A 17,240-nucleotide genomic window follows, 5' to 3' on the forward strand; every position below is an offset into this window, starting at 1 on the left:
TATTTCTCCACTATGACTCGAAACTAGACCATACGCCAATTCCAGCGAAATAATGCGTAGTTTAACGTTAAAGCCGACGTATGACGTGAAATTCGCAATATCTCATCCAGCGCCTCGATATTTCACCACTATGACTCGAAACTAGAGCGTACACAGATTCCAGTGATATAATGCGTAGTTTAACGTTAAAGTCGACGTACGTCGGGAAATTGGCAATATTTCAGCAAGCGCCGCCATATTCCACTAATGTGACTCGAAAATAGTCCATACATCGATTCCAGTGATATCATGCGTAATTTAACGTTAAAGCCGACGTATGACGTGAAATTCGCCATATTTCAACCACCGCCTCTATATTTCTCCACTATGACTCGAAACTAGACCATACACCAATTCCAGTGAAATAATGCGTAGTTTAACGTTAAAGCAGACGTATGACGGGAAATTCGCAATATTCCAGCAAGCGCCGCAATATTAAACTAATGTGACTCGAAACTAGGCCATACAGCGATTCCAGTGATATCATGCGTAGTTTAAAGTTAAAGTGGACGTAAGACGGGAAATTCGCAATATTTCATCCAGCGCCCTGACATTTCACTCTTATGACTCGAAACTAGGCCATACAGCGATTCCAGTGATATAATGCGTAGTTCAACGTTAAAGCAGACGTATGACGTGAAATTCGCAATATTTCAGCAAGCGCCGCAATATTCCACTAATGTGACTCGACACTAGGGCAGACATCGATTCCAGTGATATCATGCATAGTTTACAGTTAAAGTCGACGGAAATCGGTAAATTCGCAGTATTTCATCCAGCGCCTCGATATTTCACCACTATGACTCGAAACTAGACCATACACCGATTCCAGTGATTTAATGCGTACTTTAACGTTAAAGCCGACGTATGACGTGAAATTCGCAACATTTCATCCCGCGCCTCGATATTTCACCACTATGACTCGAAACTAGACCATACACCGATTCCAATGAAATAATGCGTAGCTTAACGTTAAAGTCGACGTATAACGGGAAATTCGCAACAATTCATCAAGCGCCGCAATATTTCACCACTATGACTCGAAACTAGACCACACACCGATGCCAGCGATATAATGCGTACTTTAACGTTAAAGACGACGTATAACGTGAAATTCGCAATGTTTCATCCAGCGCCACGATATTTCACCACTATGACTCGGAAGTAGACCATAAACCGATTCCAGTGAAATAATGCGTTGTTTAACGTTAAAGTCGACGTATAACGGGAAATTCGCAATAATTCAGCTAGCGCCGCAATATTTCACTAATGTGACTGGAAAATTGGCCATACATCGATTCCAGTGATACAATGTGTACTTTAACGTTAAAGCCGACGTATGAAGTGAAATTCGCAATATTTCAGCAAGCGCCGCAATATTCCACTAATGTGCCTCGAAACTAGGCCATACAGATATTCCGGTGATATAATGCGTAGTTTAACGTTAAAGTCGACGTATGACGGGAAATTCGCAATATTTCAGCAAGCGCCTCGATATTTCACCACTATGACTCGAAACTAGACCATACACCGATTCCAGTGAAATAATGCGTAGCTTAACGTTAAAGTCGACGTATAACGGGAAATTCGCAACAATTCAGCAAGCGCCGCAATATTTCACTAATGTGACTCGAAACTAGGCCATACAGCGATTCCAGTGATATCATGCGTAGTTTAACGTTAAAGTCGACGTGTGACGGGAATTTCGCAATATTTCAGAAAGCGCCACAATATTAAACTAACGTGACTCGAAACTAGGCCATACAGCGACTCCAGTGATATAATGCGTACCTTAACGTTAAAGCCGACGTATGACGTGAAATTCGCAATATTTCAACCAGCGCCTCGATATTTCACCATGATTTCACAATGATTATTATGACTCTTAGTATGATTGTGACGAATATTATGATCATCACCAAGATTATTATGGTGATTATGTTTGTTACGATTATTATGGTTATAATAATGGTTATTAAGGTTATTTCCATGATAATTCTGTTTATTATTACGATTGATACGATTATTATAGTTAGTATAACTTTTACTATGATTATTACGGCTATTATGATTGTTGCTATGATTATTAGGAATATTATTATGATTGTTATGATTGTTGTGGTTATTATGACGGTTACTATCATTATTATGGTTGATAGTATGCTTATTATGATTATCATTCAGATTATTATGGCTTTTATGCCTATTATAATGGTAATTACGATAGTTTCCACGTTTATTATTGTTATTGTTATAATTATTATTATTATTGTGTTTCTTAGTATGATTATGATGATTATTATGATCATCACTAAGATTATTATGGTGATTATGATTATTACGATTATTATGGCTATAATAATGATTATTAAGGTTATTCCCATGATAATTATGTTTATTATTACGATGTTATGATTAGTACAGTTAGTATAACTATTGCTATGATTATTTCGGCTATTATGATTGTTGCTATGATTATCCTGATTAATATTATGATTGCTATGATTGTTGTGGTTAATATAACGGTCGTTGTGATTATAATGGCTATTATGCTTGTTGCTATGATTATCATGATTATTATGATTATTGTAGTTATTATGACGATTACTATGGTTATTATGGTTGATAGTATGGTTATTATGATTATCATTCCGATTATTGTGGCTATTATGATTATTATGGTTTTTATGGCTATTATAACGGTAATTATTATTGTTTCCACGTTTATTATTGTTATTGTTATGATTATTATTATAATTGTGTTTCTCAGTATGATTATGACGATTATTATGATCATCGCTAAGATTATCTTGGTGATTATAATTATTAAGATAATGCTGGCTATAATAATGATTTATACGGTCATTTCCATGGTTATTCTGTTTATTATTACGATTGATACGATTATTATAGTTAGTATAACTTTTACTATGATTATTACGGCTATTATGATTGTTGCTATGATTATTAGGATTATTATTATGATTGTTATGATTGATGTGGTTATTATGACGGTTACTATAATTATTATGGTTGATAGTATGTTTATTATGATTATCATTCAGATTATTATGGCTATTATGATTATTAGGATTTTTATGGCTATTTTAATGGTTATTATGATTGTTTCCAAGCTTATTATGGTCATTATTATGATTATTATGTTTCTTAGTATGATTATGACGAATATTATCATAATAACTAAGATTATTCTAGTGATTATGACTATTACGATTATTATGACTATAATAACGATTACTAAGGTTATTTCCGTGACTCTTCTGTTTATTATTACGATGTTATGATTATTACAGTTAGTATAACTATTGCTATTATTATTACGGCTATTATGATTGTTGCTACGATTATCATGATTATTATTATGATTGTTACGATTGTTGTTGTTATTATGATGGTTACTATGATTATTATGGTTGAGAGTATGGTTATTATGATTATCATTCAGATTATTATGGCTATTATGATTATTATGGTTTTTATTCATATTATAATGGTAATTATGATTGTTTCCACGTTTATTATTGTTATTGTTATAATTATTATTATTATTGTGTTTCTTAGTATGATTATAATGATTATTATGATCATCTCTAAGATTATTATGGTGATTATGGTTATTACGATTATTATGGCTATAATAATGATTATTAAGGTTATTTCCATTATAATTCTGTTTATTATTACGATGCTATGATTATTACAGTTAGTATCACTTTTGCTATGATTTGTTACATTCCGGGTAAATCATTTCGAAACAAAACGCGCTGAAGTCGAATGCCCCGGTAACCTGGTATTTTGACAACCTCAGCAGTACGATAACCCGGGAAGGTGTCAAATGTGAACCGGCGACTGACCCAGTATAATTCGCGTTAGAATAAGATAGGAAATAGACAGCGAGAAGATTAGAAACTGCGACCTCGTTAGTATACATTACTTGAGGAATATCGTAGTCCAAAATTAATAAAAATGATAGATGGTAACCTCGCGACTACAGATCACGCGCTGTAGATTTCGCCGAGGTAAGCATCAATTGCTACAGGACTTTCGGCCCCCTCCATTTGAACAAATTCCAATCAACCCTTTAAAACCTGTCGGAACTTTCAACTCTTGCTTTCTCCGTCCATTAAACTCAAGTAAGGAATACGCCCGGAGGTCACAGTTTGTAATCTGTGTAGTGTAACGCGACGATAAACCGGGAAGCCAAACTTGTATGTCTCCTAGTAGCCGAGCCATTGGTTCCTCCCGATTTCGTATCTCCAAAATTAAGGTAATAAGACATTGTAATTTATATGCAACTTATAATAACGTTTCAGTCTCCGAAACGAGAACTCTAAATAAACTAATTGTACATGCATACGTGAGAAGTTAAGTGAACCCAATTCTGAATTTCCGAACGATCCCGAGGAAGGCAATCGAAGCCTAAACCTCACAAATACTGTACTATCCCCGGTAGCGCACCCGGGACGTAACAGAATTGGTGGCAGCGGAGGGATGCTCGAAAATTCATAACATATTGGGTTAAAAGTTCCTCACTTACCTGTCACGTATAGCAGTCGAACCAGAAACGTTATTGCATGATCAAAACCGTTTAAGTTTATAATTTGTCTCTCTCTATATATATATATATTGTTGCGTATTAGATAAATATGACTTCCGAAAACGTTACAATGTTCGGTTTAGCGTCAAATCTAAATACGACCAATACTATGATGCACTCGATGGCAGAGTGTTTTTCAATTTATCAAGCCACAATGCATATTCCTTCTTTCGATGGAAGCAGTATGGCTTTAAAAGATTTCCTACAAGATGTAGAAAACGGAGCTGCCATCGTGCCGGCAGAAAGCGAAGCTGCGTTTGTCAAAGCGATCCTATCCAAATTGCGCGGTGAAGCTCGCGATAGCGTTTATAGTAAAAACTTTCCGAAACTAGATGATCTAGTGAAACACTTAAAGGATAGATATTCTCCTCATAAGAATATGCAGCATTATCTTCGCGAAATAGATGCATGTCGTATGAAACGACGAGAATCAGTAAACGCGTTTTACGATAGATTACGTATGCTAATTGCTGGAGCCCAAGCTGCTCTGGAAGAAAAATATAATAAGTCCGCGGTTAAAGAGATGCTACTATTAGTACATGATTTGGCCTTGGATGCATTTATTTGTGGGTTACCGGACGAAATTTGTACATCGGTTAGATACAAAAATCCTAAAACACTGGATGAGGCCCTTAACTTTGCAATACAAGCAGAACGATATTTAGACAAAGATACTGTGCATTATGATGGAAATCTTCCACGTCACAACTCACCAAACTCCTCACACCCCAAATCTCTAAATTTGATAAACTCCCAGGCCGATGAATCTCCACCTCGAGTTAGTATTCTACGACGTCCGCTTACATCACCTAATTATCCGATGTATGATTTAAATCCATATCAACCTTATCCTCATTATCCTTTCCCTATAGCATACCCTTCATATCCTTTCATTCCAACACCTCCAAATTTTCCGACTAATCCACATAACTCACGAGCAATAGAACCCCGTCCCACATCTTCTCGACCTGTGTCTCCTTACCGAAATCAAAATAATCAATCTTTAAACTCCAATTTTGGCCGTCGGAACGACGCGACGATGAGCCAAAACCCGAAGTCGCGTCAGTCGAGAGTACAATTCATAACCGAACAGGACGAAAGATCCTCCGAGCAGGAACAGACGAAGAATCCCCCGTTATAAAAATCTCTAGTAAAACCTTAGCGTCGCGTCAAGGAAAATTTTTATTAGATACGGGCTCAGAAATTAACGTTGTAAAATTAAGATCGTTACATCCAGACACTCTAGTAACACATGATGAAATCCTGACAATTTCAGGTATTGCTAATGAAAAATTGAAAACTTTAGGTATCGTTTCTATAAATATTCAGGAGACCCCTGTAAAATTTCATGTATTGCGAGATATTCCGGCCCTTAAATCAGACGGGATTATCGGGAAATCCTTTATGCGAACAGAAAGAGTCGAGATATCATTTAATCACAATACCATGGTGACTCAGTCGCATCCCATAAAACCAATACATTTTATTGATGAAGAATCAAGGTCGGCAACCCCTTCCAAAAACCCTTGTAAGAAAATTTTTACGATTAAAGCTCGAATGCGACAACCCATACCGATAGAAGTAAAAAACAAGGACATACATGAAGGTTATCTACCTCTGATTGACATAGAGGATGGCGTATATATAGGAAACGCGGTTGTTACTAATAACCAAGGCACATGTTATGTTCTGGCCATAAATACTCGTAACACCGATATCGACGTAGAAATTCCCCCACAAGAACTTATTCCTTTCGATCATTGTACATTCTCAGACGAATCAGAAATGTATTCGGATGACTGCAATCTTGGAATTACATCTGCAAGTGATAGATATTCCGCAGTGGTAGACCGTCTCCGTTTAGATCATTTAAATACAGAAGAGTGTGAACAGGGTTTGGGTATAGTCAAAGATTTCTCATCACTATTTCATTTGCCTGACGAAACTTTACCTTCGACTTCGCTAACTCAGCATAAGATTCCGACCCGCGATGATATCCCAGTTCATACTCGACAGTATCGTTTCCCTCCTGCTCAAAAACAAGAAATAAAACGACAAATAGATAAAATGTTACATAATGGAATAATAGTCCCTTCGTCATCTCCATACAATTCTCCTTTATGGATCGTGCCCAAAAAACCTGATGCTCATGGAGATAAAAGATGGCGAATAGTTATAGATTTCCGCGCACTCAACGAAAAAACTATCGGTGATGCTTATCCCCTTCCTAATATTACTGATATTTTAGACCAATTAGGGCAAGCTTGCTACTTCTCAGTGTTCGATTTGGCAAGGGGGTTCCATCAAATCGAAATGGACCCGAACGATCGTCACAAAACTGCTTTCTCTACAGGCGATGGTCACTTCGAGTATTCTAGAATGCCTATGGGTTTAAAAAACGCTCCCTCAACCTTCCAGCGTCTTATGGATAACGCAACACGGGGATTACAGGGGGTAGAATTACTTGTTTATATAGATGATGTAATTGTCTTTGCCTCCACTCTAGAAGAACACGAACGAAAGGTTCGCAGATTATTCCAAAAACTGTCGGCAGCTAAATTATCTCTACAACCTGAAAAATGTGAATTTTTAAGAAAAGAAGTCACATATCTTGGTCATATAATAGGAAGCAACGGTGTCCAGCCAGATCCCAAGAAAATTTCAGCAGTTGCAGAGTTTCCTGAGCCAAAGCACCCCAAACATATTAAACAATTTCTTGCATTAGCGGGATATTATAGACGATTTATAAAAGATTTTTCGGGAATTGCACGCCCTTTAACGCGATTATTAAAGAAAAATGAACCTTTTAAATGGGGGCTAGAACAAACTAATAGTTTCAATACCCTTAAGCAAATACTTTGCAGTAAACCTATCTTACAATATCCCGACTTCAATAAACCTTTTACTCTTACGACGGACGCGTCTGATTTCGCAGTCGGTGCAGTTCTTAGTCAAGAAGTAGACGGTTACGACATGCCTGTATCATATTTCTCGCGAAGTTTAGGAAAAGCCGAACTCAATTATTTCACAACAGAAAAGGAATGCCTCGCAGTAATTTATGCCATCAGACATTTTCGACCTTATCTGTATGGACGACCCTTCACATTGGTAAGTGACCATGAACCCCTTCGATAGATAAGTTCAATTAAGGACCCGGGTCAAAGGTTGATGAGATGGCGGTTGAAACTTCAAGATTATGAATACACTTTCAAGTATAAGCCCGGAAAGTTAAACTCCAATGCTGATGCATTTTCGCGAAATCCTGTCGATGCCCTTAGAAACGATTCTTGCGCAAAATTATTTCCATTAACCCGTCGGGCTATTAACCAAAACATTGCATCAAATCCTTCACAATCGGTTGAACCTTCTGTACCTGCTAGACAAGGATCTTCGAAATCAGCCACATTCCAGGGTAACCCTTCGATAAACCCACCCATGGTTAAACGAGGCAGACCAATCGGATCCAAAACTCGTCCTAAGGTCCCTGTTTCTCTAAACGAAAGTTGTATAGCAAAACGAATTATTGACAGACGAAGACAGCAAAACGATAAGCCCCTTCTCCAATCACAAAATTCCATAGATATAAATAACAGTCCCGTTGAATCTACTGACGAGGATTCCTCAAAGGAACCACCGCCTATTTTGCGACAACGGAAAAGTGTTTTCCCAAACCTAAAACGTCCACATTTAACTAAAATATCCATTCCATCTCCACCTAAAAGCGTTTCCCCGATTGGTAGTTCCCAAGAAGTTATTCCTCCTACTACCACAGATACTGCCGAACCAGAACGTCCTACTATACTACAAGAAGATTTTTGCGTTATGATGAATCCTCCATCTGATGATTCATCTGACGACGAAACAACAAATTCGAAGCTAACGACAGACGAACTACAAGAATCTTTTTCAAAATTTGACAAATCTTTAAAAGACCATCAAGACTGGATTAATAAATCATCAGAATCTCGATCCGGTACTGAAGTTCCGTGTACCTTTGTATCAGATGGAGAAAATGATGAAGAACTTTTAGAGACTTTGGAAACCCTTGACCCTTTTACTGATGAGGACGGAGACAGAGAGTTAAACAATCGAATAGATAATCTTTTGAAAACAATAGGTAATGACACATCTCTACCTGGTTCAGACGCACCTCCTGACCATTCTAAATTACAACCAAAAGATAAGGATTCCGACGCTGGCAGCAGTCACTTTAAATTCACGATACCAAATTTGGGATCCTCTACTCCTTTCCCGTCCTATCAATCGAGAATGCGACCCTATATTAAAACCCCCGAACTTTCAACTATCATTCAGGAGGAAGAACCAGAAAATGAGGAAATCACCCCTCCTGATCAGTCACTAGTAATCGGAAAAAATCATACAACCTCTATTCCAGCCGAACAAGAACTCCCACCTGTAACTATGTCGACAAACAGTAGAAACTCAAATTACCCGTATATTACCCTAAATGAACATATACCTTTCAGCACTCCGCGTATGGATAGCACGTCTTATATAAACTCCCCATGTGAAGTTTCTAACACCCGAGAAGGAATTCTTTACCATAGAGATAATATTGTCCATTTCATATCCGCTGATGGTGAGATTTCCTCGCCAATAAGCAATCTTCTAGTAGATACAGGATTAATAGACTTTGAAAATATCCGTAGCACTCCATTAACCTTGGGTAAAATTATAATAACTCCTCGAGGAAAATACAAGATATTTAGTATTGTTGTGAAGCAAAATCACTTTGATGAAATGGATCCACTAATTCTTCGCGATTGTTTAGGAAATTTTCGTATGACATTATTAAATAACCATATAAATTCTTTCCGTATTTCAAGACGCGATACGCCATTTACCGACTTATCGACTCACGAACTAACGACGTTACTATTAGACACCTTTAATCAAGACGAAATCGCCATAACTGTATGTTACGGTAATACACAGGTTCCACCGGACGAGCTGAGATCAGAAATTATTTCGGAATATCATTGTAGTTTGGTTGGAGGACATAAGGGAATCACAAAAACTTACAGGCGTATACGTGAAAGATTCACATGGCCAAACATGAAAAACGATATACAAAATTTTATTCGCAAATGTAAAAGTTGTCAGGAGCAGAAATTAGTTAGAGCTCGCACAAAGGAACCTATGATTATTACAGATACTCCCGTTAATGCATTCGATAAGGTCTCTATTGATACCGTAGGCCCTTTACCCACTACACCAGATGGAAACCGTCATATTCTCACCTTACAAGATAACCTAACTAAGTATTGTATAGGTGTTGCAATTTCCGATATAAAGGCCGAAACCATAGCTGACGCAATGGCTCGAAATCTAATTGCTATCTATGGAACTCCAAAAGCAATCCTTTCCGATCGAGGCACATCCTTTATGAGCAATCTTATCTACCATTTATGTAAAACCTTCCGAATCAAAAGATTTAACTCGTCAGGTTATCGTCCCCAAACCAATGGCTCACTAGAACGTACTCACATAGTTTTATCTGAATTCAGAAAACATTATACCAAGCCCTATGATGACTGGGATCTCCTTTTACCTTTCGCCATGTTTTCCTATAATACTTCTGTACATGAAGGTACACAATTTTCACCGTTCGAACTAATATTTGGGAAACCTGCTAGAATTCCATCGTCCTTTGCAACAGATGAACAATTGAAAACTTATGGGTCATATCTTTACGATCTAGTTACACGCATGATCGAGTTACGCAATATAGCAGCCATAAATTTACAAAATTCTAAGGCCGAATCAAAATTACGTTATGACGCGAAAGCTCGTCCGTTTGCAGGAAAGCCAGGGCAATTCGCTTACGTAATCCAAGAACCTCGTATAGGAAAATTTTCTAAATGGTATCACGGTCCATACAAAATTATTGCGCTCACTCAGAATAACAGTACTATACTAGAATCCGAACCGGGTTCCAGGTTTCAGAAGCACGTGGACAAACTAAAGCTTGCGTATCTTTAACATCTATATTCAACGTGTAAGAAATGGAAATCAAGCTAATCGTCTGGATTATATGGGGCACCCGACTGGTCGCTGCGGGGAATGATTATGTGCTTACGAAATTCGACAACAATCCCGGATTATATTATGAAAAACTGAAGGACCTCCGTCTCACAAGAGCACATTGGCGGATCGTTACCTTTGTGAACGTAACGGTTTTCCAAAGGCAACGACCAGAAGGCATACAACACCTCGAGAGAATCTACGAGGATTGCAGGAAACATTTGGATACTCAATGCGAGGGTATCCTCCGCCCGCACTATTTCCAAGGACGAGCAAAACAGATACAGGAGAAGAGAGAAGAAATTCAAGAAATTCTCGAAGAACTCAGGTTAGAAGCAAGAGACCCTATGAAATTACCCATGTCCATAAGGATGAAACGACACGCACCCTTGTCAATAATTGGAGATATTGGACGAGCCTCGTTTGGTACCTTAACAGAAGACGATGCTGACTACATAAATCAAGAAATCGACAATTTATACTCCGATCAAAAACAAATAGCACATCTACTACAAAATCAGATGCATCTCATCCAGAATCAGTTTCAACATGTAGACAACGTCTCACAGCAACATGCTATAGCTATCAAAGAACTTTCGGTAACAGTTACAGAAATGGCGAGAAACCTTTTCTTAATAAGAGAAAAGGTAGACTTTCTGAAATATACAGCAAATTTGAGTCGATGGATCAGTATGATTCAGGCAGAGCTCGACCGATTCGAGGAAACCACAGATGAGACAATAGCCATAATACATGCCGCACGAGGAAAACGTTTGCACCCAAAACTTCTTACTTCTCAACAGTTACATGATATTATGAGCTCCATAATACAAACCATAAAGAACCTTGATTTTCCTTTATCAGAGTCTCATTTTACAATTAAGGACCTGACAGAAATCGCCGTAGTTGACATCGGATACCACCAGGGACGTCTCCTTCTTGCAGTCTACATCCCACTCTTGGATAGGCAGAGTTATCATCTTTATCGCATGCACTCCTGGCCACACCCACAGAAGCGGAATGGAACTGGATCGGCATATATATCACCCCGGGCACCATATCTGGCATTATCCAAGGAGTACCGAAATTATCTTTTAATTACTAATAATTATCTATCTGGATGCGTGAATACTCCGCACCATCACATCTGCCTAGTTGATCAACCTGTCTATGAGACCGCCACTACTACTTCTTGTGAGTATCACCTTCTTATACAACCATCCATGGAAGCTATTCGTCATTGTGACATCCGTGTAGTCCAACACCACGAACCCTATTGGGCTCGCGTGCGTACTTTAGATGGCTGGCTTTTTTCCTTTGATGATCCAGAACCTCTTCAAATTTTATGTGATAACCAAAAGAGCACACAAATCACCCTAAACGGAGCCGGTGTACTACAGCTTCGAAACGGATGCACAGCCCGTTCATCACACGTCAGTCTTTTTGGGATGAAAATATATTCCAATGAGCAAGAATACTTTTACGCTCCGAACATTACATTAAATCTCAGCATGATATCACCTGTTCTAGAAACACATGCCGAAATAATTCCATCTGTAACATTGCCTATAGGACCAAAGTACGGATCAACGGAATATTGGCACGAGGTTGGTTCTGGGAAATCCTTGTCTGATATTGAAAGGGATATCGGACAAATTGTGGAACACCATAGAACGCAAAGACAGCAACACGCAACCCTGTACACCGGCCTTGGCATAACAACGTTACTATTTATTCTGAGTCATACTTTTGTGTGGTATGCAGCACCTCGGCTAAGGAGGAGAGTATACAAGTGCATGCGACCTAAGGCGGTCAACGAAGTCCACATGGAAGAAGGAAAAGTATCATCACCGGAAGAGATCGTTTCTCCTGACAGACCTGGACCAGCGCAATACGAGGAGGTGCATCAAACATCTACGCGTCAAATGCCCCTTCAGTCCGTACGATTAGCATGAGTTTCGTATGTACCTCTCTTATAGAAAAACCACAATTTAGTCTAAGTAGCGAATTAACTAGGCCACGGGTCGACACACGAGTTGAGCATTATTTGACACAATTCTAACATTTAGATTTCATTCTTCACCTAACAAAATGGCTGAACCCGGCCTGTGGGCACAAACAAAAATTTCATTTAGTCAAAATACCACGTTACAGAGACATTACGGACATGGCATACAAGGCAAAATTTTCATTATTCATTCAAAACAGTAATTATATCACCGAGGACGGTGATTTCTTTTAAGGGGGGAGGGATTGTTACATTCCGGCTCAATCATTTCGAAACAAACCGCGCTGAAGTCGAATGCCCCGGTAACCTGGTATTTTGACAACCTCAGCAGTACGATAACCCGGGAAGGTGTCAAATATGAACCGGCGACTGACCTAGTATAATTCGCGTTAGAATAAGATAGGAAATAGACAGCGAGAAGATTAGAAACTGCGACCTCGTTAGTATACATTACTTAAGGAATATCGTAGTCCAAAATTAATAAAAATGATAGATGGTAACCTCGCGACTACAGATCACGCGCTGTAGATTTCGCCGAGGTAAGCATCAATTGCGACAGGACTTTCGGCCCCCTCCATTTGAACAAATTCCAATCAACCCTTTAAAACCTGTCGGAACTTTCAACTCTTGCTTTTTCCGTCCACTAAACTCAAGTAAGGAATACACCCGGAGGTCACAGTTTGTAATCTGTGTAGTGTAACGCGACGATAAACCGGGAAGCGAAACTTGTAAGTCTCCTAGTAGCCGAGCCATTGGATCCTCCCGATTTCGTATCTCCAAAATTAAGGTAATAAGACATTGTAATTTATATGCAACTTATAATAACGTTTCAGTCTCCGAAACGAGAACTCTAAATAAACTAATTGTACATGCATACGTGAGAAGTTAAGTGAACCCAATCCTGAATGTCCGAACGATCCCGAGGAAGGCAATCGAAGCCTAAACCTCACAAATACTGTACTATCCCCGGTAGCGCACCCGGGACGTACCAGATTATTACGGCTATTATGACTTTTGCTATGATTATCATGATTATTATTATGATTGTTATGATTGTTGTTGTTATTATGACGGTTACTATGATTATTATGGTTGATAGTATGGTTATTATGATTATCATTCAGATTATTATGGCTATTATGATTATTATGGTTTTTATGGCTATTATAATGGTTATTACGATTTTTTCCAAGTTTATTATGGTCATTATTATGATTATTATTATTATTGTGTTTCTTTGTATGATTATGATGATTATTATGATCATCACTAAGATTATTATGGTGATTATGGTTATTACGATTATTATGGCTATAATAATGATTATTAAGGCTATTTCCATGATAATTCTGTTTATTATTACGATGCTATGATTATTACAGTTAGTATAACTATTGCTTTGATTATTACGGCTATTATGATTGTTGCCATGATTATCATGATTATTATTATGATTGTAATGATTGTTGTGGTTATTATGACGATTGCTATGATTATTATGGTTGATAGTATGGTTATTATGATTATCATTCAGATTATTATGGCTATTATGATTATTATGGTTTTTATGGCTATGATAATGGTTACTATGATTTTTCCAGGCTTATTATGGTTATTATTATGATCATTGTGATTATTATGTTTCATAGTATGATTATGACGAATATTATGATCATCACTAAGATTATTATGGTGATTATGATTATTACGATTATTATGGCTATAATAATGATTTATAAGGCCATTTCCCTGGTTATTCTGGTGATTACTACGATTGATACGATTATTATAGTTAGTATAACTATTACTATGATTATTACGGCTATTATGATTGTTGCTATGATTATTAGGACTATTATTATGATTGTTATGATTATTGTGGTTATTATTACGATTACTATGATTATTACGGTTGTTAGTATGATTATTGTGATCATCATTCAGATTATTATGGCTATTATGATTATTATGGTAATTATGCCTGTTATACTGGTTATCATGATTATTTCCAAGTTTATTATGGTTATTATTATGATTACCATCATTATTATGTTTCCTAGTAAGTAGTATATATATGAGGGTTCTGAACAGGCTGTCGAGGGGGCTGACGTCACAGAGGGGGGACGGACGGAAGTGACGTCACACCCGATGACGTCACGACTGATGACGTCACGACTGATGACGTCACATCTGATGACGTCACGACTGATGACGTCACATCATTGCTATAGGTTGAGAACCATGCATAACTGTTTTACCGACGGAGAGTTGATCGATAAAAATGTAAAACTGTTTTACCAATAGAAAATCTATCGATAAACATGTGAATCTGTTTTATCGATGGAACATTAATCGATAAACATGTGAATCTGTTTTATCGATAGAAAATTGATCGATAAACATGTGAATCTGTTTTAAAAACGAAAAGAATTGGTCGATAAAATGCAAATGGTTGTTCAGCAAGAACATCGTTGTCAGTTGATTCAGAGGTGTTATATGAACATAAGGTATAGTTGGTTACAGAGATTGTTTCCCCAAGAAACTTCATCGAAGAACGAAATAGAAGTGTAAGTATAGATATGCATAAAACTTCTTATTCTAATATAATGTTTTATACAAATCAAATATTTTTATTTTTATTTTTATTTTTATTTATTTCTTTTTTTTTACATAACATTAATTTATTGTTTTTACCATTTATAGTGTTTGTGGAGAAAAGAAAAAAATGATTAGTGTCAGTAAATTTGAACATTTTACATACTTGGTATGTATAAACATCCACGTCTTTTTCAAATTTTGAGCGAACTTACGTGATGTGATGTTTTAACACTCTTTTTATTTTTAATCTTACAGAAGAAGCCATATCCCCCAGTTACAGGCTACATCAATTTAAATTATCGAAGAGCTATCAGTAGTTATCGATGGAGATGCCAGAGAGATTTAATTTTACATTTGTTGTGGATTAAGGGGGAAGATGCAGACGTTTGGAGGCTAAGAAGATTATTTGGAATGGATTATTATTATATCGATTGGGGAGAAGAAGAAGAAGAATGATAGATTGTATGCATGTATGAAATTATTCCATTTTTCAATAAATGGATTTAAAATATTTTAAAAAAAAAATGTTATTAAGTACATGAAATTAGTTATTTAAAATATAATAAAATTTAAAAAAATTATATATATTAGTTCCACTTATTACGAATTGATTGATAGAAATGTAAGCATGAAGTGGGAAGGTAGAATGTGATAGGTAATTAAATACATGAAATTAAAATTTAATGTTAATTTTTATTAAATGTTTTTTAATATTATTTAAATGCATAAAATCACAATAGAATTTTATACAGTATTAAATATTAGCAGTGTAGACAAGAATATTTAAAGCACACGCTAGTAGTTCACAATCAATCAAAGAATCGTCGTCGAAATATTTACTGTTACATATCATATTAGCAATACATGACAAGTTCGTTTTTGGTGTGACACCATTTTGTTTCAAAACATTTACAAAATTTATAAACTGAATATTAATACGATGTGTATTTTCAAATAGTTGTGACCGCATAAGATTAATACATTTTACATGATTGAATAAATTATTCAACGTTTCTATAGTGTAATATAAGGAGATATTAGCTAGACTAAATTTTATAAGCTTAACATTATGAATTTTGGTAAATTCTATTACAAATTCTTCAATCCATATTGGTGGGGAATCTGAACTCACGGATAGAACACATTCTTTAATTTCTGCACGTTTTTCAATGAGTGCATCCCATATTGGTGCAGGTAATAGAAGTTGAGTGCCCCGATTATCACCAAGAATAATTTCAACGGTTGATATGGGTCCAACTGCGATTCCAATTTCTAAATATTTATAGGATGTTGATGTCAGCGGGTACCTTCTTCCCAAGATACGAACAGGGCGTGGGTGTGACGGTTTGAAAGTAGAATTAGAACTAGAAGAAATCAATTTTTTTTTATAAGATACATATAAATTTAATATATATATATATATATATATATATATATTAAATATATATTTAAGATAAAGAGTAAGATTAATACATACTTCACATATTTAATTTTCTTAGGAGACGATGCATTATCTTTGGTTGATTCGTTGATTGGAGTATAAGACACAGATTCATTATTTTCTTCATAATATTGAGAACACATTTTGATTTAATTCTATTTATAAAAACTGTATTCAGGTATACAATTAATAGTAGTTAATACAATTTTTCGGTTCAAAATATTTCAAACACAATTAACTCACACGTGTGACACGAAGTTTACAGATTGAACTTTATATTTTAGCACAACATTTAACGAATAACTCAGGCAAGTTCCCGTAAGAAATGTTTTCAGTTGGCTTCCGACCATCGCAAATATGCTTTACTCCTTCCACTTCTATTTGTTGTTATGAGCTATGTGAATGGCTCATCACATCAATTGGGAGGGGGAAACTTCCTACTCTGATTCGTATCACACATGGAGCGCGAACGATCCCCCCCCCACCGCCAC

General features: G+C 36.5%; 1 protein-coding gene across 1 annotated transcript; it reads right to left on the reverse strand.

Annotated features, from left to right (window-relative positions):
- Positions 1-16,062: 16,062 nt before the first annotated feature.
- On the reverse strand, positions 16,063-16,892 carry LOC143188738 (uncharacterized). Its single transcript, XM_076393162.1, has 2 exons — positions 16,786-16,892; positions 16,063-16,672 (listed from the first exon to the last, which is right to left on the reverse strand). Exons 1-2 carry the CDS (start codon positions 16,890-16,892, stop codon positions 16,063-16,065), a joined length of 717 nt encoding a protein of 238 aa, XP_076249277.1.
- Positions 16,893-17,240: the final 348 nt, after the last annotated feature.

The sequence above is a fragment of the Calliopsis andreniformis genome, chromosome 3, assembly GCF_051401765.1.
Source record: "Calliopsis andreniformis isolate RMS-2024a chromosome 3, iyCalAndr_principal, whole genome shotgun sequence".
NCBI classification, from domain to species: domain Eukaryota; kingdom Metazoa; phylum Arthropoda; class Insecta; order Hymenoptera; family Andrenidae; genus Calliopsis; species Calliopsis andreniformis.